The sequence below is a fragment of the Urocampus carinirostris genome, chromosome 9, assembly GCF_059441175.1.
Source record: "Urocampus carinirostris isolate Australia breed hairy pipefish chromosome 9, RoL_Ucar_1.0, whole genome shotgun sequence".
Taxonomy (NCBI): domain Eukaryota; kingdom Metazoa; phylum Chordata; class Actinopteri; order Syngnathiformes; family Syngnathidae; genus Urocampus; species Urocampus carinirostris.
This window is the reverse complement of record NC_142357.1, coordinates 15,653,063-15,675,935: the sequence shown is the minus strand read 5'-3', so window position 1 is coordinate 15,675,935 and position 22,873 is coordinate 15,653,063. Positions and strand designations below refer to the sequence as shown.

At 39.1% G+C, this 22,873-nt stretch overlaps 1 protein-coding gene and 1 pseudogene across 5 annotated transcripts in view; both read right to left on the bottom strand.

Annotated features, from left to right (window-relative positions):
- Positions 1–2,595: 2,595 nt before the first annotated feature.
- Positions 2,596–22,873, bottom strand: part of shtn3 (shootin 3) — a 36,331-nt gene continuing 16,053 nt past the window's right edge. The window contains exons 1-18 of one of the 5 annotated variants that reach the window (XM_088344645.1): positions 22,783–22,814; positions 20,781–20,818; positions 15,313–15,373; positions 12,336–12,430; positions 11,336–11,516; positions 11,164–11,261; positions 10,991–11,072; positions 10,776–10,870; positions 9,549–9,695; positions 9,247–9,400; positions 7,274–7,445; positions 6,943–7,013; positions 6,398–6,489; positions 6,267–6,284; positions 6,135–6,197; positions 5,921–6,050; positions 4,143–4,377; positions 2,596–4,050 (exon numbers count right to left, since the gene is read on the bottom strand). In XM_088344645.1, coding sequence (XP_088200771.1) covers positions 3,951–4,050; positions 4,143–4,377; positions 5,921–6,050; positions 6,135–6,197; positions 6,267–6,284; positions 6,398–6,489; positions 6,943–7,013; positions 7,274–7,445; positions 9,247–9,400; positions 9,549–9,695; positions 10,776–10,870; positions 10,991–11,072; positions 11,164–11,261; positions 11,336–11,516; positions 12,336–12,430; positions 15,313–15,373; positions 20,781–20,813 — 1,827 coding nt within the window. In that variant the 5' untranslated portion in view covers positions 20,814–20,818; positions 22,783–22,814 and the 3' untranslated portion in view covers positions 2,596–3,950. Of the gene's footprint in view, positions 4,051–4,142; positions 4,378–5,920; positions 6,051–6,134; positions 6,198–6,266; positions 6,285–6,397; positions 6,490–6,942; positions 7,014–7,273; positions 7,446–9,246; positions 9,401–9,548; positions 9,696–10,775; positions 10,871–10,990; positions 11,073–11,163; positions 11,262–11,335; positions 11,517–12,335; positions 12,431–15,312; positions 15,374–20,780; positions 21,143–22,782; positions 22,815–22,873 lie in introns of those variants that run through there. The other 4 variants (XM_088344644.1, XM_088344647.1, XM_088344646.1 and 1 more) reach the window with 4 other exon arrangements.
- On the bottom strand, positions 7,671–7,801 carry LOC148359419 (U2 spliceosomal RNA; annotated as a pseudogene).

The following is a 22,873-nucleotide window of genomic DNA, read 5'->3' as shown; positions in this document are numbered from 1 at the left end:
GGAGATCCCCCCAAAGCATGGTCGGAAGCCATCATAACAGTCCTGCACAAAGAAGGAAAAGACCCAATATTGTGTGAAAGCTATAGACCAGTTAGTTTACTTTGTAATGATCTAAAAATTCTTACAAGCATACTTGCAAAAAGAATGCAGAAATTTATAGCGAAATTAATTAGAAATGATCAAACAGGGTTTATTCCGGGAAGGCAGGGTGCAAACAATATTAGGAGGATACTAAACATAATTACGAGCACAAAATCTAAGACCCAACCCTCGATGTTACTGAGCTTGGATGCACAAAAAGCTTTCGATGGGGTGAAATGGAGCTTCTTACATCAATCACTTATAGCCTTTGGCTTCCCTCCAATATTTGTTGAATGGGTGAAAATAATCTATAAAAATCCTAAATCTCGTCTTAGAGTAAATGGTCACTGTTCAGATTTCTTTGAAATCAAAAGAGGAGTCCGGCAAGGGGATTGCTTAAGCCCACTCTTGTTTGCAATAAGCATAGAACCACTCGCAGAATCAATTAGACAAAATGAGCAAATAAGGGGGATATTGGATGAAGGAGGAACAGAACATAAAATATCATTGTTTGCAGACGACCTGTTGGTAATGCTGGAGGAACCTTCGTTATCAATACCACCACTGTTGGAGATCCTTAAAATATATGGAGAAGTAGCTGGGTATTCAAATAATGAGAGCAAATCAATAGCAATGATGATATCAGGAAAATGTCCAACAGATGTGAGTGAAAGATTTGATTTTAAATGGACAAATAAAGGGTTTAAATATTTGGGGGTGACCATTACACCACATACCACACAGCTGTTTGATGCAAATTATGGAATGTTGATAAAAGAAATAAGGAAAGATTTGGAAAAATGGGAAATTTTGCCCTTAAGTCTTATCGGCAGGATAGAAACAATCAGAATGAACATATTACCAAGACTATTATTTCTGTTTCAATCCCTTCCAATTCTGATCCCGGCATCCACATTTAAAATGTTAAATAAGTTGATAGCAAAATTCCTTTGGCAAAACAAGAAACCTAGAATAAAATACAAAACCCTGTTAGCTCCTAAAGAAAAGGGGGGCCTAGACCTACCCAATATTAAATATTACTATTGGGCAGCTCAAATTAAAGCACTCATCTTGTGGATTACTACAGACAAAGATGCGATATGGGTGGACATGGAGCAACGATCTTGTCCAAATATGCTGGTGGAATCGTTACCATACATATCAGTCACGAGGTGGAAGAAATTAAAAATCCAGAATGAATGGATTAAGGGAACTATTAAAACTTGGTCAACAATACAAAAAAAATTAAAAATATCAAGATCTGTGAATAGGGCTACCAAAATAGCGAAAAATCCAGACTTTAAACCTGGGGTTATGGAGGTAGGGTTTCAAAAATGGGCCCAAAAAGGACTGATGTTGATTACCCAAGTATTGGAAGCACAGGCGATGAAATCATTTGAACAACTCCAACAAGAATTTGACCTACCCAGAAATGATTTCTACAAATATTTGCAACTAAGACATTACCTCCAGAAACACGAGGAATGGGGGAAAATATGTAAGGAGCCAACTAAGGTAGAGCAATTATTAATATCGTATACAAAAGGACAATCAATAAAGGGGGTTATATCAAAACTATATAAAGCCCTGAGAATGGACCTCAGTAATGAGGACATGGCAGTTAAGGAAAAATGGGAACAAGAAACTAATGTAGCGATAAAAGACAACGAATGGGAAAAAACATTGAAAGAGGGACACAAAATAACCAACAGCCCGACATGGAGGGAGTTTGAATGGAAAGTAAAAATGCGATTCTTCTATACACCCTCTATCACTTCAAAGTATAAAAATACCTCGAATCTATGTTGGCGTAACTGTGGGGGGGTCGGAGACTTTACGCATATTTTCTGGAATTGCCCTGTAATATCAAATTTTTGGAGAAGTATCCAGAGAGAAATAAAATTAATCACTGGCTGGGAGTTGCGGTTGGACCCAAAGGCTTACATAATAGGAATTTTGCCAGAAGAATTACTATCTGGTCAACAGAAATATATACTAAGGGTAATGCTTCTGGTAGCAAAGAAAATGATCACAGTGTCCTGGCTGAAACCACAACCGCCTGACATAAAACAATGGAGAGACAAATTAAAGCAAATGTACATTATGGAAAAAATCACTGCAAGACTTCAACTGAAACTTGACCAATTTGAGAAAAGATGGAAGCCTATCACACAAATTTTACTTGATGTCTAAACACCTCCCCCTAATTATTATGTGTGGTTTTTTTTTTTTTTTTCGTTTTTTTTTCTTTGGGTGTATATTTTGATGTATTAATTTATATATATATATATATATATATATATTTCTTTTTGTATGGATTTATTGTATGAGCATTTATTCTTATTTTCTATTAATAGCATTTTTTGTTCTTTGTTGTTCCTTCTGTTATTTATGAGTGTGTCAAGTGTATATATTATGTGTTGATGTAAGATGGGGGAATCAAACCTCTGTCAAAAATGGGTGTGAGAAATAAAAAGTTAAAAAAAAAAAAGAAAATGCACATAGTTATTATTTATCAACAACATATATATTAAATCATTTTTTTAAATAATTTTGCAATGTTTGCCTGATTTGTTTTACATGCACTAAAAGGAAACTCCTTCAATTTTCTCATACTTGTATAATGACAATAAAGGCCATTCAATTCAAGTTGACATCGAGTGCACAGTACATATGACCACATCAGGTTTCAAGATTTTACGCAAACAGGCCAGGTTCCTTAATAGCGTAACCTATGAACACACCAGTCAGGGTTTTCTGATAGTTTCCAGATTACCATTTTGAAATCTATGTTTAAGTTCAGCGTGAATTTGTTTTTTTAACACGGTTACGATTGGAAGTGGCGTGCAGAACAATAGTCAGGCTTTCACAAAAGTAATGGTTTTTAGTTAGGGGTTCCATGTGCTGGTTTGATATACAGCAGGGCACATTTGGTTTCTGCAAAGAGTTGATGCTACACTCGAAATGGTTTATCAATATTTGTCATAAACTAGTGGAAACAAACCCTACTTACCAACACTACCATTTTATGTGTTAGAGTACCGCTTTCTCTCCCTTAACGCTGACTGATTTTAAAAAGAATCTAACTTTTTTACATTTAAACCACTAAAAAACTTGACTCGAGACAAGTATTTTAGTATACAGCTGTTTTATCTTGAATCGAGACTAAGTCTGTGAGCGTGGTAACACGCTCCAACGATCGCAAAGATTTTCATTTCAGTAAAAGTTTGCCACTTCCACTTTCAAACAAGCACATCCTGTTTGGCTATTTAATATTCTGGAGAGGGATTGTGTTTTACGCGTAAAAGTAGTATGCATAATACCATCTTCCCCTTTTTAATGTCAAAAGGCTGGCATGTATGGCACAACACTTGTTTGTAGGAAAAGTAGATGAATGATAATGGACAGTTTTCGCAGGACTGTTAATGAGCATATGGTAACAGTGCACATTTTGCAACTTTTTTGCTAAATTTTGTTATTTTGTATAAAACAACGGGTTCATATTATTTGTAGAACAGTATCAAAACTTTAACATTTTTAGCACAATCCTACCTAGGGGGTCGTTTTGGTATGGATGGAGGGGGCGTGTCCCAATCGGTGTTTTGTCACCACCAATATTATGTGATTACTTGAAAAATGTGTTATGTACCCACCAATGCCAAGACCAAACCTGCACCCTTGAATACTACACATCGTGAGACATTCTGGAAACTAAAGAATAATGTTCTCACACCCTTATCCCCACCAAAAAAAAAAAATCTGTAGCGCTTCAGTTTTTATGTGATGTTTGTTCTGCTTAATCAGAGTCCGTGAATCTGTGGTCTTTATATACATATAAGGCAAACTTTTGAAACACTTCTTGGCTGTCACTATGTATTGCAGCCGTTCATGTTGTCTAGAGTGATAGCAACGTGCTCCCCTCCATTGGAGAAAACAGATGTCCTCGCCGTTGTAGCGTCATTGCGGTCGCTGTGAGACAAAGACAAGTCACGCTTAAGTTGGTTGTTTGGCATTTTTCACAATAAAATGTGAACAATTCAGTGTGAGTGAGAGAAGACAACCTGAGTTTGTTGCTGTTCTCAACACAAGGGACTCCTGTGTTCTTTTCCAAAACAGAACAGCGAGTTTCAGGTTGGTCCCAGCTCTTCCTCATGGATGCTGAACCAGACACTGGTCTCTCCCCTGCCTCGCTTGGCGTGACAGAAGCATCCACATCTCTGGCCGAGTCACAGCTTGTGCGTCTCCCGTTCAGACGCTCAAATGATGACATGCTAATCATTTCGGGGTCTCGTTCATCTGACGGGGTCAAATGCAAATGCAAATAATTGAGTCCCACACTCTCATATTAGCCAAAGTAAAATAATAGCATCTGCTAATCCGTTGCAGTGAAGATCTGACTGAATTCTACTCTGATCCTAAGCATTAAACTGTGGAAATGACCTAAGTTAGTTCTGTAAGTAGGCATATTAACACCAGTCAAAGCACTCCAACCGGTCACTAAAAACGTCAATGTGGAAGCCCATTGCCACATAAACATTGGGCAGAGAAAGAAGACAGATTATAATGTAAAAGCTTAGCAAAGCTTTCGTTTTATCTGTGACCTCCTCGTATGCGAAAATAAAAACCAAGCTAGGCGGATGCTAAGCGCTTTTTGACACGATGGAGGCGGCGTTTTTTCTATAACTGCAACAGCGTTTTTGTTGGTATTATTTCCATTTTACTTGACTTTCATTTGAAAACCGAAAATGCAGTTTTGGCTCATATTTGGCTAAGGTATACCAGCATCAAGCATCAATGAGATTCAGGAAAAAAGCATGAGCCATTCCCATCCTCTGCAATCTTTTAAACAGCAAATGAGATCGAGCTGGGGTTGGTTCAGGAAGTAGCCTCCAGCATAACAATAGCGTAGGCTTAGCGTGCTCCACTGTGAGTGTCACCCTGTCGTTGATATTCTATCATAGGCGACGGGACCTTGTTTCGACCCACCAGCTGGATCAATGCGCTCCCTGCAAAGCTTAATTAGCTCAACTACAATTACAGAACACGACTGTGTTTGAATGTCATGAAATAAGAACAGAAAGATTGAAGAATGAGTATGTTTTCATGCAGGGAATAGTCGGATTTAGATCAAAATTTGGGGTTTTGGACCATTACAAATACAGTAATCCAGTGATATGACTAGTGACAGTGTTAACTCCGTATTAATGCCATTTGGGAATACAATTAGGTGTGGTAAAGCACGATTGACGATTACGCAAACAAATGATGTTTCTGTATTTTCCATTTTTCTAAATGTTAAAAATATGATATTGATTCTATTCATATCATTTACCACAAACAATAAAGTACAGTAGATGTTTATTTTTTCCTCCAAAAGTGTGTTTCTTTCTGCATCTTGTGTGTTTCCATGATTTAACCGTACCTTGCTTTATGTAAGCAACGACTTAGACTAAATATGTGAAATTTTTGCCTTAGAAAACAAAATAAAAATCTCCTGGGAAAATGAACAAATTCTCATTAAGCTTGTTTTGCATATTCAGCAGAGTTAGTATGTATTATAAGTATTTTTTTTGTACAACAAGACCAAAGTTCATTGTGCAACCAACGACTAGGACAAAAATAGCCGCACAACAAAAAACGAGCATGCATCTAAGGTATTGAATAAGCCGGATGGTTTTACATGAATGAATATTACACTTATTTGGACTATTATCATGTAAAAGTATGACATGTTGCATAAGTCTGTCGAGTTAACCAGAATTTCAGCAATGCACAACACAGTCAAGAGTCCTTTTCAGGTCCCACTTGTTGGGAAGAGAAGACTCTGAAGCTGCTTTACCTGCGGGTCCGCCGCCTTCGCCAGCCTTGTTGCGTCTTCGTCTCAGAATCACTTCCAGCTCACTGTCAGTCTTACCCGTGGGCGAAGCCGCCTCCTGGGAGCCTCGGCTGGGACTGCGCTTTGTCATCTCCTGCGGGCCATAGACCGAGGCTTAGACACTACCTTGTCTGTGTGTGTGTTTGGGACTACGGGTTTGATCACGAAGGGCTCCTACCAGGATGCCTTTGAGCTCCTCCATGGCACTCTCCTGAGGTTTTTCCTCGCTTGCTGCAGCTTGCTAACCACAAAACACACAGTTTGCCACTTTCGCTCATTTGATGTAAGCGCTCATTGATGTACTACTCACTTGGACAGCAACCTTCAGCTGTGTTGTTGGAGTTTGAAAGTATGTAAATGTTGGACAAGTAATGTCAGCATCATATTTTGGAAATGACAAAAATTGTCTAGAAACACATATTCAGACACAAAAATCCTTACCTTCACCTCCTGACCCTTAACAGGCCTTAATACCACGCCATGTTTGATACGCTCCATCATCTCGTTGACAGCCTTCACCTTTGCAGCATCATCTGATGTTAGGTAAATATTCACATGTTAATTTACCATTTACCAATCTACCATACAAGCTAGTAATGTCATCAGATGCTTTGTAAACTAGCTCAGTGTTCCTTAACCAATATGCCGTGGCACACTGGTGTGCCATAAGACCTTGTCTCGTTTGCTGCAATTTTAATCAACAAATGAACTACATTTGCAATACGATTAGAAAAAAATGTCATTTTTTTCATGTGCAGAGCTCTTAATTGATATCTCAATGGCATCCCTACTGCCCAGAATAATTGTGCACTACTGTTGAAGTCCTAATTTTACAAAAGTAGCAAGTAAGTGAGATGCTCTGACTGAAACTGTTGATGTTTATCTTGTGCATGATTAATGTTATCAAAAATATGTGTCTTGGCTCAAAAAAGTTGAGAAACATAGAACTGACTACTGGATTGACTTTGATAGAAAGACAGCGTTACCTGCTGGCTGTTCCGCTTTGAAAGACGATTTGGAGCCCTTGGATGTCTTTCTCATGATGGCAATGAGAGAACTAAAGAGTGAGATGTCAAAGAGTAACAATTGATTGACACTTGAATGTACTTGTTTCTCTCCAGACTGCAGATGGTTACACCTGCCTAACAGACTCAACTACGACTTCATAGCATACAGAGGAATTAGTGAAATGTGTTTCGATTCCTTCAAAAAACAACGTAACTGCCTTCAAAATGACTATTTTTCCTAACAGCAGACAAAGTAAGAACAACTTTTGTTGGTCAATGTGCTTGGAGAAACATTGCCGGTGATGCTCACGTGAGTGGGTTGCATCTGGATGGGGGAGGTGGCGGAGGCGGTGGAGGTGGTGGCGGCGGGGGTGGCGGCTGAGGGACGGGCGCTGGTGGCGAGGCAACACCAGGGGCTGCAAGAGCAGGGGGTGCAGGGGAAACTGTGATGGTAGTCACTCCAACCCCCTTGAGCAGCTGGACTGCAAAGAACAATGAAGAGAAGAAGATGTCTGCGCTTGTGTGTCCAAATCATTACCAATGGGGTTTTGGGGTTTTTAAGGGTTATTGTTCTATCTTCACTATTCATTATCCATTATCCGTTATCAGTCAGTTCATAATACGCTGCAAAGCCTAGGAGCCGGGACTCTTACTCTCAGCCAAAAGGCCAAGCTAAGGTCCTGGCCTTAAAGCCTTGCTGCGATCATTGCGAATGCACCGTTCCCGGAGGTACTGCAATACCGGGCCGATGCGTGGAGTGGACAGAGCAAGCTCTTATTCCATCTACGGATTGCAAAAATCAAAGATCAGCTTAGTCAAAGTTGACAGAGCAAAGTGTCAATAAAATTGTTCAAACCAAAAAAACTCATGGGGGTTTTGGGGTTTTTAAGGGTTATTGATCTATCTTCGTTATTCATTATCCATTGTCCGTTATCGGTCAGTTCATAATACGCTACAAAGCCTAGGAGCCGGGACACTTACTCTCAGCCAAAAGGCCAAGCTAAGGGGGGTTTTGGGGTTTTTAAGGGTTATTGATCTATCTTCGTTATTCATTATCCATTATCCGTTATCGGTCAGTTCATAATACGCTACAAAGCCTAGGAACCGGGACACTTACTCTCAGCCAAAAGGCCAAGCTAAGGTCCTAGCCCTAAAGCCTTGCTGCGATCATTGCGAATACACCGTTCCCGGAGGTACGGGCCGATGCGTGGAGTGGACAGAGCAAGCTCTTAGCCACACTTCACAGAGCACATTGACCAAGGACTGAGATCTTAGACCAAAATCCTTGGAAGAAATAGTTGGCTAAAACCTGGCACAACCATGGTGCCAACCGCGTGCGGAATTTGCTGTCGACACATTTGGCTGCACAGCGCCAACGGCGCTGTTCCTCCGCAGACCTAAAGCCATTTTCAGCTGCGCTGTTTCCAGCTCTACTAAGTTTTTTACATTACAGTACGTGTTTTCTGATCATGTGACCATTCAACATGGCAACTAACGAGGGTCAGCTATTACAAAGCAAGCACATATTCATTACTGCACAGAAAAGATCGCAAATGAGGGCTGTGTCGTGTAAAATCTGAGCCCCATATTTATAGACAATAGGGCCACGGCAACCATACTGTCGAACATCTGGTTAGATTGCAATACAGACATGACAAGGTTTTTTTTGTGTTGTTGTCGTTGGTGGTTGCCGCGGTAATGGACCAAACTGCATCCGCTTGTCATCGTTTTAGGAAGATTAACAGAAACGTCAGTGACCTGACAATGACTTTGATGATACAGAAAAAGAAATGTAGTGTTTTTGAAAAATAACTATCACTTCTGTTCAAATCGGATTTAGAAATTGAGGACTTGATTTGTGGATGAAATAGTTGAAAAATCATGAGTATGTAGTAGATATTAAGTATCATCAAACCTCATGTTTTGCTTCTGTTATGTATTACATAAATAACATTGGCAAATACATAATATCTCCCTTAGAAGAGCGTCATAAATATTTTTAGATATCACCACAGTATTTTGTATTTCAAGCACATGCGTTGTGTAAAACGGCAGCTTGACATTTGTCTCTGTGTCCCGCATACTTAAAGAATTTGCCGACATTAAATTGCACATTGAACTGTTGATATGGGACACTAGGAGAGTAGACGCTTACAGTCAATGGGTCAGGGACCACATGACACAATATTGACTGGACATACAACATGGCAAAGAAGACAAAGTCCACCCACAGGACAATGAACACACTTGCTTGACTTAAGTTATTCGCTTATTAGTACAAACATTGCTTCTGCAGCTGCTGGTTGTTCTCCTCGGCGAGTTCCAGTCGTCCCTCCAGGTCTTTTTTCTCCTCCTCCAGCAGCTCCACTTGTCTCTGCAGAGTCTCTAGATTCTTCTTTGTGGTGCTTTTGTCAAGTTCAGCTTGCAGCTCACACACCTTCATTCGAACAGATACATTTCGAATGTATTACAGAGGCACTTTAAATAGTGTCAGCATGATTGGTCAGTCTCAGAACAGTTTCATTTACAAGCGGGTGTTTCTTCATACCCAATAGAGTTTGACCCAAAAGACCTGAGCCAGTTACCTGTTGCTGATGCTGCAGCCGCTCGTCTTCCAGCTTCTTTGTGAGGACGGCAACCTCTTCCAAGGCGCTCAGAAGCTGCAGTGTGGGCTCGGCACTCTGCAGCAACAGCGCACTCTGACGCTTGGCCTCCTTCTGCGCCACCATCATCTGCAGGCGGTATCACTTAGAGGTTATAATTTAAGGGTCCTGATTATATTTGACAATTTGGTAATCTGAAAAATAATTCACGAAATTGCATACAAATGCAGTTCAACCGTTTAACTAACACTATTAAAGGGACAGTGTGTATTACTTAGTGCCCCCTAGTGGTCAAAAAATATTAATAAAGATAATATCGATTTTAAGGAATAAGCAAAAATACATGAACTAGCCTTTAAAGGCTTATTTCTTTTCATATTCGTAGGTTGAGAAATGATTATCTATTTTACATAAGAGTTTTGACTTAATTAACCACCATCTTCCTGCCAGGGATAGCCGAAAACCTCAAAAAGGTAGTAGAAAAAAGAAAAGAGGTAGGCCATTTTAAAACTCCATAGTTTGTAGTCATCCTCAGTGACATAAATAAAATAATAAACACTGTCTCTTTAAGTACAAATAAAACAACAAACGTACATTATACAAAAAATAAATGATAAAAAAATAATAAGGGCATAAATTCAAAATTCAAAAATTTAATATAAAAGGGAAATAAAGAAACAAAATTGAAATACACAAATTAATTAATAAATATATTGGGGATTGCTAACGTGATGGCTGCTGGCACCAGTTAGCCTTTTAAGTAGCCCGCGAACTACCTCTGACAATAGCTCACCAGTGCTGGGTCATTGTGGGGTTTTTTAGTAGAATGATTATTTTTGTGGTCCATTGAGTCTATTCAATCGTATTTCTAATAATTAACCTGGTAACAACATGGTAACAAAATTATACTAACATGATAAGTTGTTATTTTAGAAATGCATATGAAACTGGTAGCCCTTTGCACTAATTTAAAAAAAATAGCTCCCAGCTTCAAAAAGGTTGGAAAACCCTGAGATGGATGGAAGGATGGATGGATGGATGGATAAACGAATACATTGATAAATAAATAAATACATGAATTTTTTTTGTCCTGCATACATTGAATTTAAGATGAGCTTGGTGATTTATGTTTTGACTGGTAGGTAAAACATTGGCAAAGAAATGTTTTTTTGGGGGATGGTTCAATTTTCACATAGTGTGTTTCCTGACCTGGTGCGCGTACGTCTCAGCTTTGACGCGAAGGCTTTGCTCCAAGTCCAGTTGCTCCTTCAAATCCTGGTACTCTTGCGTTGCGATGGTCGATACTGGCCACAGACACAAACGAAACACCCAGCGGCCAACCGACCTTCAACTTCTCAACATCCGCCAACTTCACAACTAAAAGTCTTAGCCCAAAAGACGTGAGCGTCTGTCCAACTTCTCACCTCTGTTGAAATTTTCAATGGTTTTGCTGTGCCTCTCAACGGCATGGCGAAGATCTTTTGCATCTGTCTCGTCTTGCACTGACTGCCGTTGTCGGTTAAAAATAAAAAAATTAAACTTCTCCGTTTCGTCAAAGGGGAAGAAAGGAAATGACAGTATACTGTATAATGCCGACCTTGTCAACAAGTTCCTCGATTCTTCTTTGCTGATCGTCAATCTGGCGAAGGAAGTTCTTCTTCTCCTCCAACAGGCTGCTCAATGACTCGCGTAATTCTAAAATGCACACACATATTTATGCCTTTGTCGCAATTTTCCTTACACTCAAAAGTGCAGATCAGGCGCATTACCTTTGACCTGCTGCCGGTAACCCTGGAAGTCATCAGGCGTTGGCTCATTGTCGTCGGCAGGTGTCTCGCCATCATCAGTCTCCATGGTGATGCCATCACTGATGCCGGTAAGATGCTCGTCCTGAGATGGCGCACGAGCTGACAGGCTCAGGCATTTCAACTTCCTGTTTTGGTAGTTTAGCTGCGGGAGGGGTCATTAGGTGTCAATCAATGTCACTTCATGACACATTTGCAACCAATCTAATTGCTTTAATTCAATCATGATTCTGCTCTAGGCCAATAGTGATAAGACCATGATGTAGCTAGCAAGCACTTTTTGCTAATAATGTAATCCCTTGTTGTATCGCGGTTTATTTAGCAAATTTTTATTAGCATTGTGTTTGCCCTGCCCCAGTTCTGCCTGTATATGCCTGTGCGTCATCATGAGTTGAACATGTATGTAAAACAGCTTGACAAACCGACATTACATATATTTTTCGATTTCAACTTTCTCAAAAAGCCTTCATGTCAACAGAACACCCTGGACCGACAAAAGCACCAAAAGGCAGAGGAAGACCGCAAAAAAACAATGTACTCATTTTTTCCCCCAAAAAATTACTGATAGTAAAAAAAATATTACAATAGTGCAATGCAAAAAAATATAAATCCTTTGACCAGCCAATGAATAAAACATGGGTTGTCACATCAACTGCAGCAGGGGACACTTCTGAATTATTTCTTTACAAAATTATATGAAAATGTTGCCTTTATATGATTTTTGTTCTTATTTACAAAACGTCAATATATTTTCCTGTAAAGAAAGAAAAATAGTACTTCACATTAGTGTTTTAGCTCAGTGGACCCCAACCTTCTTTGTACCATGGACCATTAATGTTTGACGACATTCTCGCGGCCGGGCCCAATAACAACATTTGTTATAATAACAATAATAATTATTATTATAAGACATAGGAAAACCCATCACACCATTTTAATGGTAAAAAGCTTTAGTGAAGCGTACCTTGGCAGCGAGTACCTCGGCATTCTCCCGACATGACTTTTCAATCTCCAGCTGAGTCTGTAGAACGCTTACTTCCTCAATCACCATCTGAGACACTGACACACATCCAAACATCCACACGTTAACAAACACATGCACATGCGCACAGCAGAAGTGAAGATGCTTTTAGAGCTGATTGATCCACTCTATGAGCTTCTTTGCTTTCACATTGACATTAGCTCTCGGGTTGTTTATGATATTTTCTGGTATTGACAAAAGGATTACTTGCGGAAATTGAGGGCAGAAAACCTGCTATTACTTCAGCAAAGGGAAAAATTGAGACTGGAACACCCAAAATGCTCAAAGGGACAGTGTGTATTATTTGACCACTAGATTTAGCTCTACTGTCGAGTGCAACCAAAATTGAGTTCTCAAATGCACAAGGAAGAATACAAAGACAGAGTGACCATTCTTTTGCCTAGCCTTTCGCAAGATTTTTGTTTTTTGGGTAGCAGCAAGATGACTGCTTTGGTTTTGACTGTCTGGTGAAGTTTGAGGTAGTCTTGATTAGATGGTTTAATTTCTTAACAAACTTGAAAAGGACGGTGTATTATTAGACCACTAGATTATTATGTAGCGCAAATTTATTGGCCCACAATGTCATGATCACTGATGAGAAGCACCTATGCCCGCTCATTTGGCGCCAACTGTCGCGGGTTCTGATTGGCTCCCGATCAGTATTTGTACCCAGTCCTGTCTGTCCCCTGGTGTCAGTCCGTATGCGAACCTCAGTGAATACTGGGCAAGCCTTTTTTGATCCTGACTCCCATCTATCCCATTTTTGCTCCCGTCTGTCTCCGGCTACGACCCGTTTTGATCCTGACCACGTCTTCCCTCCCGTCCCAACTTACGACTTGTTTTTGATCCTGACCACGTATGCTCTCCCATCCCGGCTTACGACCCGTTTCTGACCCAGACAACGTTTTTGCTCTCCTGTCCCAGCTATCGACCTGTTTTTCCGTCCTTGACACCGCCATCGTTCGCTACAGAAGATCCACTTCCGTGTTCGGATCACAATCGAGAGCGAGTACGAGAGCGACTTGCTCTCCGCACCTAGCGAACACTGGATCCTGGGCGCAACCCTTCCTCTTTCCTTTTAACAAAACTTGTGAGAAACGCAAATGGGTCCTGCTCCTGTTCTGGTCCTGACACACAACTATTTTAAAGAATGCTCGTTTGGTTAATGTGTTTTTTATTAATATTTAAACCAGTGTTTTTTCCTTTAATCAATTAAGTTATATTTTGAGTGAGGAGTGGCTAAATAATACACACAGTCCCTTTAATTGATTGCACTTTTGTTTCTTTGGACTAACCGTATTTCAAACCAGTGATTTTCAAGAAAGTGTTGCCCAATCAGAGCAAAGAGGCCTCCCACAGGGCAGGCCTCAAAAAGACTAGTCTTAAAAAATATTTGAGTAAACAGACAAAACCACGGGACGTTTTTTTTCTCCAAATAAACTATGTGACACAAAAATTTTAAGAATGAAACCCAACAAGTCCAGTTGTGGCGAAAGTTGCAAAACAAAAATGAGGCGGTAGTGAATGTGATCTGCAATATGTCAGGTTGACCGCCCTGCATTTAGCGCTGCAATGCTGTTAGTACCGTCAATAATTCAACTCTTCTAGTCTCAATAATTCAGCACATGACAAGTGAAGAAAGCTACGTCCGGCTTACTGGCGTGCTAAATCACTCATCAGTTTAATGCGAAAAAAAAAGAAACATTTGATAGGATCTAACAAATGTATTCGTACTAGGTAAGTACTCGAACAGAGGTAACTGTTTTCCACAAAGAGCCACTGCGAACAACGGAATCTCAAAGTGACCAAACCACATCTTTTTTTTCAGCTATTTTGGGCTGACCTTTTGCGAGGATTTTGTTTTTTTTACCCGTGACAGCAATATGACGTAAAACTATGTCAATTCCCTCTCAGTGAGTGCCATGCTATGGAAAATAAATGCAAAATTCCAAACCAATAAATGAGTATTTGAAATAAAAAGTATCTAAAAATAAGAAAAATAAGAGCATTGTTATTGTTGTACAATTTGATAGTAAAAATCGAAAAGTCAAATTTTCCTGCTGTTTTTTTTTAAATCAAATTCAATTCAAAATCAATCAAAACTAAATCAACAACCAAATTGAAAATATTTACTCGTTTTTTATTTTTTATTTTAAAACCTTAGTTAGAGGATACAATTTAACTTGCTTCATGAACCCAATTCGGTTTGTTTGTAACACGTTTACACGTTACATTACCATATTTTCCAGACTAAAAGGTGCACCAAAAAAAACAAATGAAATGACACGGTACGCCTAATAGACCGGGATTACGGTAAATAAAATCAGAAAAGCATAACAATACAATGAAATGATTCTACATACGGTAACTATTTAGGAACGAATCAAATGAATTCAGTTGCAAATTCATATTTTCTAATATTTATGTTCTACGGTTTATTTATTTATTAATTTTCTGATGTTTGTTTTTTTGGAACCCTGTAGTTTTAATTACAAACACCTTATAGTCAAGCGTGACTTATATGTGAAATAAATAGCTCACAGGGGTATATTTTGAAGGTGCGCCTTATAATCAGGTATGCCTAATAAAAATACTGTCGTAAAAAACACTGTACTGACATAGGACACTTGAACACTGATTTGAAAAAAAGCGTATTGATAATGATGATCATCAATATGAAGCGAAAAAAGGAATCTGTGATTGTATATTCTTACCTCTGTGGATCGTCATGACAGGAAAAGAAACGAGTTGGTGCTAAAGACTAACTCGCTAAATCTATAATCACAACTGTAACGACACTTCCTGGGTCATCCTCGTATATTCCCCATAGAGGCGTGTGAGGTTTTTTTTTCTTATTCCACTTTCAACAACGCATGTTAACATTGGGCCTCAGAAGTGACAAGGGGGAGGGCAAACTCACCCCTTTTTATGTGCTTGAGTTGTCTCTCGGCTTCGTCCCTCTGCTCCGTCAGTCTGCTGCACTGCCAAATGCAAGTCAGGCGTTACACAAGCGTTAGGGGATGACACAATATCTTTGAAATTGCTAGAAAATGTGCAAATCAATAATGACTCTGTCAAGAAGACACAATTTTGTTCTGAAGGACACCCAACATCCATCGAAAGGACACTTTTCAAACTGCAACGTGCAGGATTGAAGAGTAACGGAATACATGTAACGTTACGTATTTAGGAGACACAGAAATGTCATCGTATTCTGTTACAGTTACAGGAAGAAAAGATGTAATCAAATTACAGGTAAATTGAGTTAAAATAAGGATCGCCAAAAAAAAATTATAATACAATAAGGATTTTAAATACAATTGTACACTTGTGCAGGATTACCATTTTATTTAAAACAATTTTAACATCAACATAATGCGCTGATAGGGTAATTGCAAGGTAGAAATGTCTGTATTGTTTAATTGTGAGAATGTTTTACTTAGCCTAGTAAATCTTATATTGTCAAGAGGTTTGGAACCCCCACTTCAAACAAGTAAAACTTAAACTAGGACAAAGGCCATTCCGGAGTTTGTTTTCAAAAGAATATTACGTTTTTAATGTGCTCTTTATGTGAATTAAAACAGAACATATCTTGTCTGCCATGTGAAAGAAACAGTTTTATTTTTATTGAATAAAGTACACAGCGTGGTTGAAATTTAAGCACTTTTTGTATGACTGGAGGCAACGACATGACCTTGGTTTCCTCAAAAAATAAATTAAGCTTACATTGTACATTTATCTTATACAAAATGTTGTTATTGTATTTTTATCATGATAATTTTGTCTCTTTCTTTAGCATATTTGGTATTGGAGTAATCCAAAAGTAATCCAAATAATCAAATCGTATTACTGCAATATTATAGTATTTGGATTATGTTATTGATTACAAAAAGGAGAACCCTTTATTTTCATCCTACCATTATCACCGCTGCTTATCCTCAGTAGGGTTGCGGGGGTTCTGGAGCCCATCTCAGCTATCTTTGGGCAGTGGGCAGGGGACACCCTGAACTGGTTGCCAGCCAGTCCCAGGGCACACAGGGACAGACAATTCGCTCGCTCATTCACACCTAGGGACAATTTAGACCAGACAATTAACCTGACATGCATGTTTTTGGAATGTGGAAGGAAACCGGAGTGCCAGCTGGAAACCCGCGCAAGCACGGGGAGAACAAGCAAACTCTGCATGGGAATGCAGCGGCAGCTGGAATTGTATCTTGGACCTCCGCACCGTGAGGCTACGCGCTGACCACCCAACCACAGTGCCACCTGAAACCTGTATTTGTTTATTATTCCTCCATTGTATATTGAAACCAAAGAACAAACCGTATTTACAGGCTCAAGCATTAATAGTGTATTGTTTTATAACTGAACTGTTTGTTTGTTTTGTTGTCAAATTATAGTTCTAGAAATAATCATGCTGCTATAATGCACTATTGATCTAGGACACTAACACTTTTCTTCTTCAGATGATAGTTGGTCGCCATCATGTGGGCCTTAATGAAAAACAAAAATGTGGCGTAAAATGTCTAGTGAAAATAACATTTCAAACAATAAGTAAAAGGGTAATATTTTATTAAATTAATTCTTTACTGTCAACGTATTATTTTAAAAATAATTTTGCTCCTGATTTCCACTATTGAGGTGTGCAAAATATTTCAGGACACTACTCTTCTTTTCTTAAGCATTCAGAGTGTTTTGTTGATGAGATGGCTTTTAGAAAAACTCAAAATTGAAAAAGATTTGCGCGTAAATAATATAGGTTCATTAAGCTGTTTTAGTTGCGTGTACAATTTAGACTACAACGTTATTGACACACAAGCAGATACAGACAGACATAGGCAAAGAAGGCGCGGAACACAGAACATAATGCACGACGAAAATCCGCTAAGTAGCAAAACTGTCAAAGGTAAACAGCGATACAGCGAGGGAGAACTGTCTAAGCTACCACAAGAATTGAAAATAATGAAAAATAATCTGTTTTCTCAATTGTTTTATAAAGTTGTTGTTTTTTCAACCTCGTGTTTAGATGAACAGAGGGAAAAAATAAAATGTCAATCAATCAATAACAACTTTGTTGAAAGCCTTTTGCTTTGTGACACATTACGCGGCGTTACACGACGTCATTGCCTCTTTTAGGATGACGCTATGTAAATCTGACAGTGTCGTGGCGAGGTGAAACATCCTCACTCACTTTCAATTTTAAGAGTCCCCCTCTGCCTGCAGCAGGAAGCACTTGGCCCACTTTTTGATATACCTCTCACGCTAACGGCTAACACTTTGCAAATGGACACAGGCTCCCCTGACCAGGCGTTATCCATGTTTGGGCCTGTGTTTACCCACTTTTAAACATCTTACGAAGGGTAGAGGTAAAAAGACATGTACCTGCAAGAATTTTGAGAATTTAATTGTTCAAATCTTACACGTTTTCATGACCTATTGTGGAAGTTTTTTCACATTTTGATTCTTTTTTGATGTGATAAAGACATTAAGACTCTCCAGCTCCCACACTGGACCATCATCAGTTTGCCTACTGCAGGGGTGGCCAACCCAGTCCTCGAGAGTTGCATGTCCTGCTTGTTTTGGAGGTTTCTCTGATCCAACACAGGTGATGCCATTCTTCAGCTTGTAAGCAAGCTTTGTGAGAGCTTGATACCAGCTCAGTAGCCTAGATGGTAAGGCGCCCGCTTTGAGACTGGGAGGTTCGGGTTCGCGCCCCGGCCGAGTCATTCCTAAGACTTAAAAAGTGGTCGGCGGCGCCCTCTCTTGGCTGCGGCTGCATCGGGTCAGGTGCAATCGACATTTCGTTCTGTGTACATTGTTACACAGAATGACAATACAAGGAAATTATTATTATTATTATTATTATGATCCCGTTGGTTGGAATCACCTGTATTGGAGCAGAGAAACTCCAAACACATGCAAGACATGCGGCTCTCAAGGACAGGGCTGGTCACCCCTGGAGGGCAAACAGATGACGTCAAAAACACCACAATTCACAATGAGCCGAGTCACTTGGAGCACCATTGGGGCTATGTCAGGGGGATTTTCTTGTACATCAACCTTTATGTATAATAGCATCATCCTGGAGATCCTGGTGGAGAAACTTTTTTTTACTTTTCTCATTCAAACTGCCCACAGTATGTTCAACTCAGCCAACACCTCTCTTTCACCAAACCGTTGAGAACCTTAGTCTCCCAGTGATGTGCATTGAGCCCTCTGCTTTTAATCCTCTACACCTCTGAATGTTCACCGACCCACTTAATGGATACAATTGTTGAGTTCTCTGAAGAAGCTACCTTGGTCAGCACCAGGTTCCAGTAAGTTATACTCGACTTAAGGTGAAAAAGCAAGGACCCAGCTCAACTCATCATCAATGGTGACTGAGCAGAGAGAGTTCCCTTCTTTTAAGTCTTGAGTGTGCACATCTCCAATGAACTATCTGGTCCGCCACATTCAGAACATGGTAGTGAAGGCCCAGCAGCGACTCCTTTTACTGAGAGCGCTAAAGAAAAAAACACCTGGAAGAACGGGGGCTGCTGCTTTCTGTCTACAGGGCCACATTAGAAAGTCGACTAGCATATGGCATCATGGTATGGTAAGCTGGGAGCACAGCAGCAGACAGGAGAGCCTTGCACAGGGTCATTAACACAGCCCAGCCCATTGGTGGCTCCCTCCCAAGTCAGGAGGACATTGCCAGCTTGTACTAATGCACTATAGCCAAAAACATTATTAAGAACTCCTCTCACCCTGCCAATCACTTCTTTGATTTGCTGCCCTCTGGCAGACAGTAGAGATCCCTTAAAACAAGGACTAACTGGCTCAAAGGCAATTTCTTCCCCAGAACCATCACCTGCCCAATCAAGCGCACCAGGTACAGTTAGACCAGTCTACAAGCGCTGCCTTGTAAATATTGCCTATATATGCTAATATTATCTATTTATCTTGTAATTTTTCTTTAAATACTTGAATTTAATTCTGAAGTGCCATGTCCAATGTGGTCGTAAAATATATCCACTTCAATATTATCCATGACATTAAAGACAATTATAATCGAAGAGATAGCACTGAAAACAAATATCTACAGAACATAAGTTTCAGTTTAATAATCAAAACATTTAAAAGTTCAAAAGTGGTTATTGTTACATTATTGGAAATGTAAGAGAGGTTTAAACCACACAGGCGGTAAAACTGACAGTTTTTGGCACTTTAACATCCATCCCAAGAGCCAAGAAGAGATCTGCAGGTACCAGAGCATTCCCTATTTGCGGCCCTGTGCTGTGGAATACTCTGCCCTCTGAGATTCGATCTACGAACTCAGTGGGACTGTTTAAAACTAGGCTTAAAACTCACTTATATTCTATAGCTTACGAATGTCTTATGTTTCATGTTGAAGATGTCTGTGTAATGTTTGTTTATGGCCTTGCAACATTCATTTCAGCGTGGTCATTCTGGCAGGGGGATTACATCATGTGCTTGCCCTTATCAAGGTTTTTTTTTAATCTTCCTCTTGCTGTTTTTTTTTTTAATTGTTTTCCTTGCCCTCATGTAGGTTTCAGATCAGGGGATGGTGTAATAATAGTCCGTAATAATCTGTGGTCTGTGCAGCCCTTTGAGACTTCTTGTGATTAAGGGCTATAAAAATAACCATGACTTGACTTAGAAGTACAACATTTTGATATACTAACTTCTCGTGATTAGTTTGTAAACAAGCCCGACATAAAAACGAGGTAAATTATGTGTTGAAGGATATGTGCTACCCCCAAAGACCATTGCATGATTTTGCAAATGTTTGTCTTATTTTTTCTTTCGTTTTTATGATAATGAGAAAATATTGGCAGTGACACAATATGCGCCAACCCAGCTGAACACAAAAACTAAACTTGTATTTTTTTTCCGAAATATATATTTTTCCAAATGTTCATATTTTCATTGTTGTTTCAAATCACAACTAGGTAATTTCTAACCATCATCAATCCCAATCAATTTTGTCTTGATACCCCAAGATTTGAAGTGTCGTGTTTTGCTCCCACCCTTCCATGAAACATTTCTGGAGGCGCCCCCTACTGTTCTTGCCTGTCATTTAAAAAAAATAATGCAGTGTATACAGCATTAACACTAGGCTAAATATGGGAATGATTAATAGAGCACGAAATGCTGTTGAGCAAAAATTGTACGAAGGGATATACAAATACGTATGTGAGCCATGCTTAGTCTGCACAATCATTTAGGGAGGGGTCCTCCAGAAAGGCAGAAAAGCCGGCCGGTGAAATCAAATGTGATGAGCACGTTGATATAATTCGTCCACGATTCACTAAGTAGCTATAAATATAAAATCTCTAAAGCACCTTTGAGTGTGATCAGAAGGGATGACGGAAATTTCGGTTTTACCTCCGTCGTCGGCATGTGCGCGTCTTTATCCATCTCCTCTTCGCATCCCGGCGACAAGCCCGAAGACATGTTGGGGACAAACCAAATATTTAAGAAAAAGAAAGGAAAGATAAAGGGGAAACAATATTTGTATTTAGCTTGAGAAGGGTCTTAAAATTAGCTCGGTTCCGCCGGTCCAGATGGCATCTTTGGAGAAGCAATGACTCTTCGGGGACCTCTACATCCACAAAACGCGAGACAACCCCCTTCTGTGACGTCACCACTTTGCCCATTTAATCAGCGGTTTACCATAATTAATCACGAGTGCATAATAAAGTATCATCTAATATAATAAAACATAATATAATATCAAATTACAGCAACATTATAATAAATTAAAAAGAATAAGAATAAGAATAAGAATAAGAATAAGAATAAGAATAAGAATAAGAATAAGAATAAGAATAAGAATAAGAATAAGAATAAGAATAAGAATAAGAACAAATAAACATCTTGTGTAGTGAGTGTGCTTTAGGAATTCAGAGCCGCGGTAATACAAACACTGATATAATAATTGTGCATTGATATATTATATTGCAATTACTGTTGTTTAAAATGCAACACAGTGACATGCAATTGGTGAGGGAAGTGAGGCTGCGCCGCATCCTTCTTTATGGAATTATAAAATTAAAGAGGTATCGAATAGTTACATTTTCATAAGTGTTTTGGTTTACTCTCATTTAGCTTCACAATTTTGGGACTTTCTATATCAAAATCGCTGAATTTTCACATGTATTTAATGAATACAATTAGAATGTAATTAGTGTGCTGAGAGTATGCAGATACAGAGTGAGGCACGCAGTTCTCTCGCCTCATGGCAGAGAGTGACGTGAGACTAAGGATTATGATTTGTTGCACACATCTGTCCCAAACAGTGGAATTAGCTATAGTTTTTGCAAATCAAGCCACACATTGATTATTTTTCTCATTACATGGACTTTTTTTTTTATCTTACCTATCTATTGATGATTTTATTCAGAAGGAACTTTGAGTAACATATTAGTAAATGTGCTGAGCGTCTGCAGATATGGAGTGAGGCATGCAATTCTCTTGCCTCATGGCAGAGGGCAATAGTGCAACCAGGGATTATGATTTGGTGCACACCTCAACCCCAAGCAATAGAATTAGCAATAGTATAGCCATTAAGGATTTTTTTTCTCATACATGGACATCTTTCATAATGCTGGATCGCCTATCTATTCATACTTTTATGTTCAAAAGACAATACAACAATGATGAAAAAGATCACGGTTCATTTATTTGTAAATCTGACCAAGAGTGTCATCATTCAAATAATAAATCAAAAATGCAATCAATATCATTTGCCTTGAAACGAACATTACATTTCTAAAGACAAGCTTATGTCATAAAAAGGGCTTTCTTTAAATATTATAATAGTCATTTCATCATAATTCATTTTTATGTTGTTTTTAAATTTTAAAACGGCATACTTTTCAGAATAATGTGATTTTAATTAGTTGTCATGGTTTTATTTTAAAAAAAAAGTAAACATAGTGCGTTTTTATTGCAATATGTCCCTTTGGATTATACCAGGCATGTCCAAAGTCCGGCCCAGAGCCAGTTACGGCCAGTGATAATGTTTTCATTGGCTCGCAGACTCTGTCACAAATGTGATTAATGTTGACCACATTATAAAATAACTTCGTACCAAAAACAATCTTCATTTCACCAGATGATTGCAGTCGCCATTTGGCCACCTTACCCTTGGCTTTCTTTGAGATTTTTAGCCCAACCCATTTTTGACATAGTGGCTGCAAATTTTTTAAAAAGGAAAGTTGACTGTGAGAGCCACTTCATCCAGGACAAGTGGATATTGGAGTATTTTTCATCAAAATCCGAAACAATTGCGTCTGCCTAATTTTCCAAGAGCCTGTGGCTGTTTTCAGAGAATAGAATATCAAGACGCACTGCCAGACGAAACATAGGAACTACAAAATGCTACCTGAAAACAAACGCGGTAAAAAGGTGAAGCAACTGGAAGTTGTTTAACAGCACAGCAGCAATTTTTCACGAGACCCTGCGAGTCAAATGAA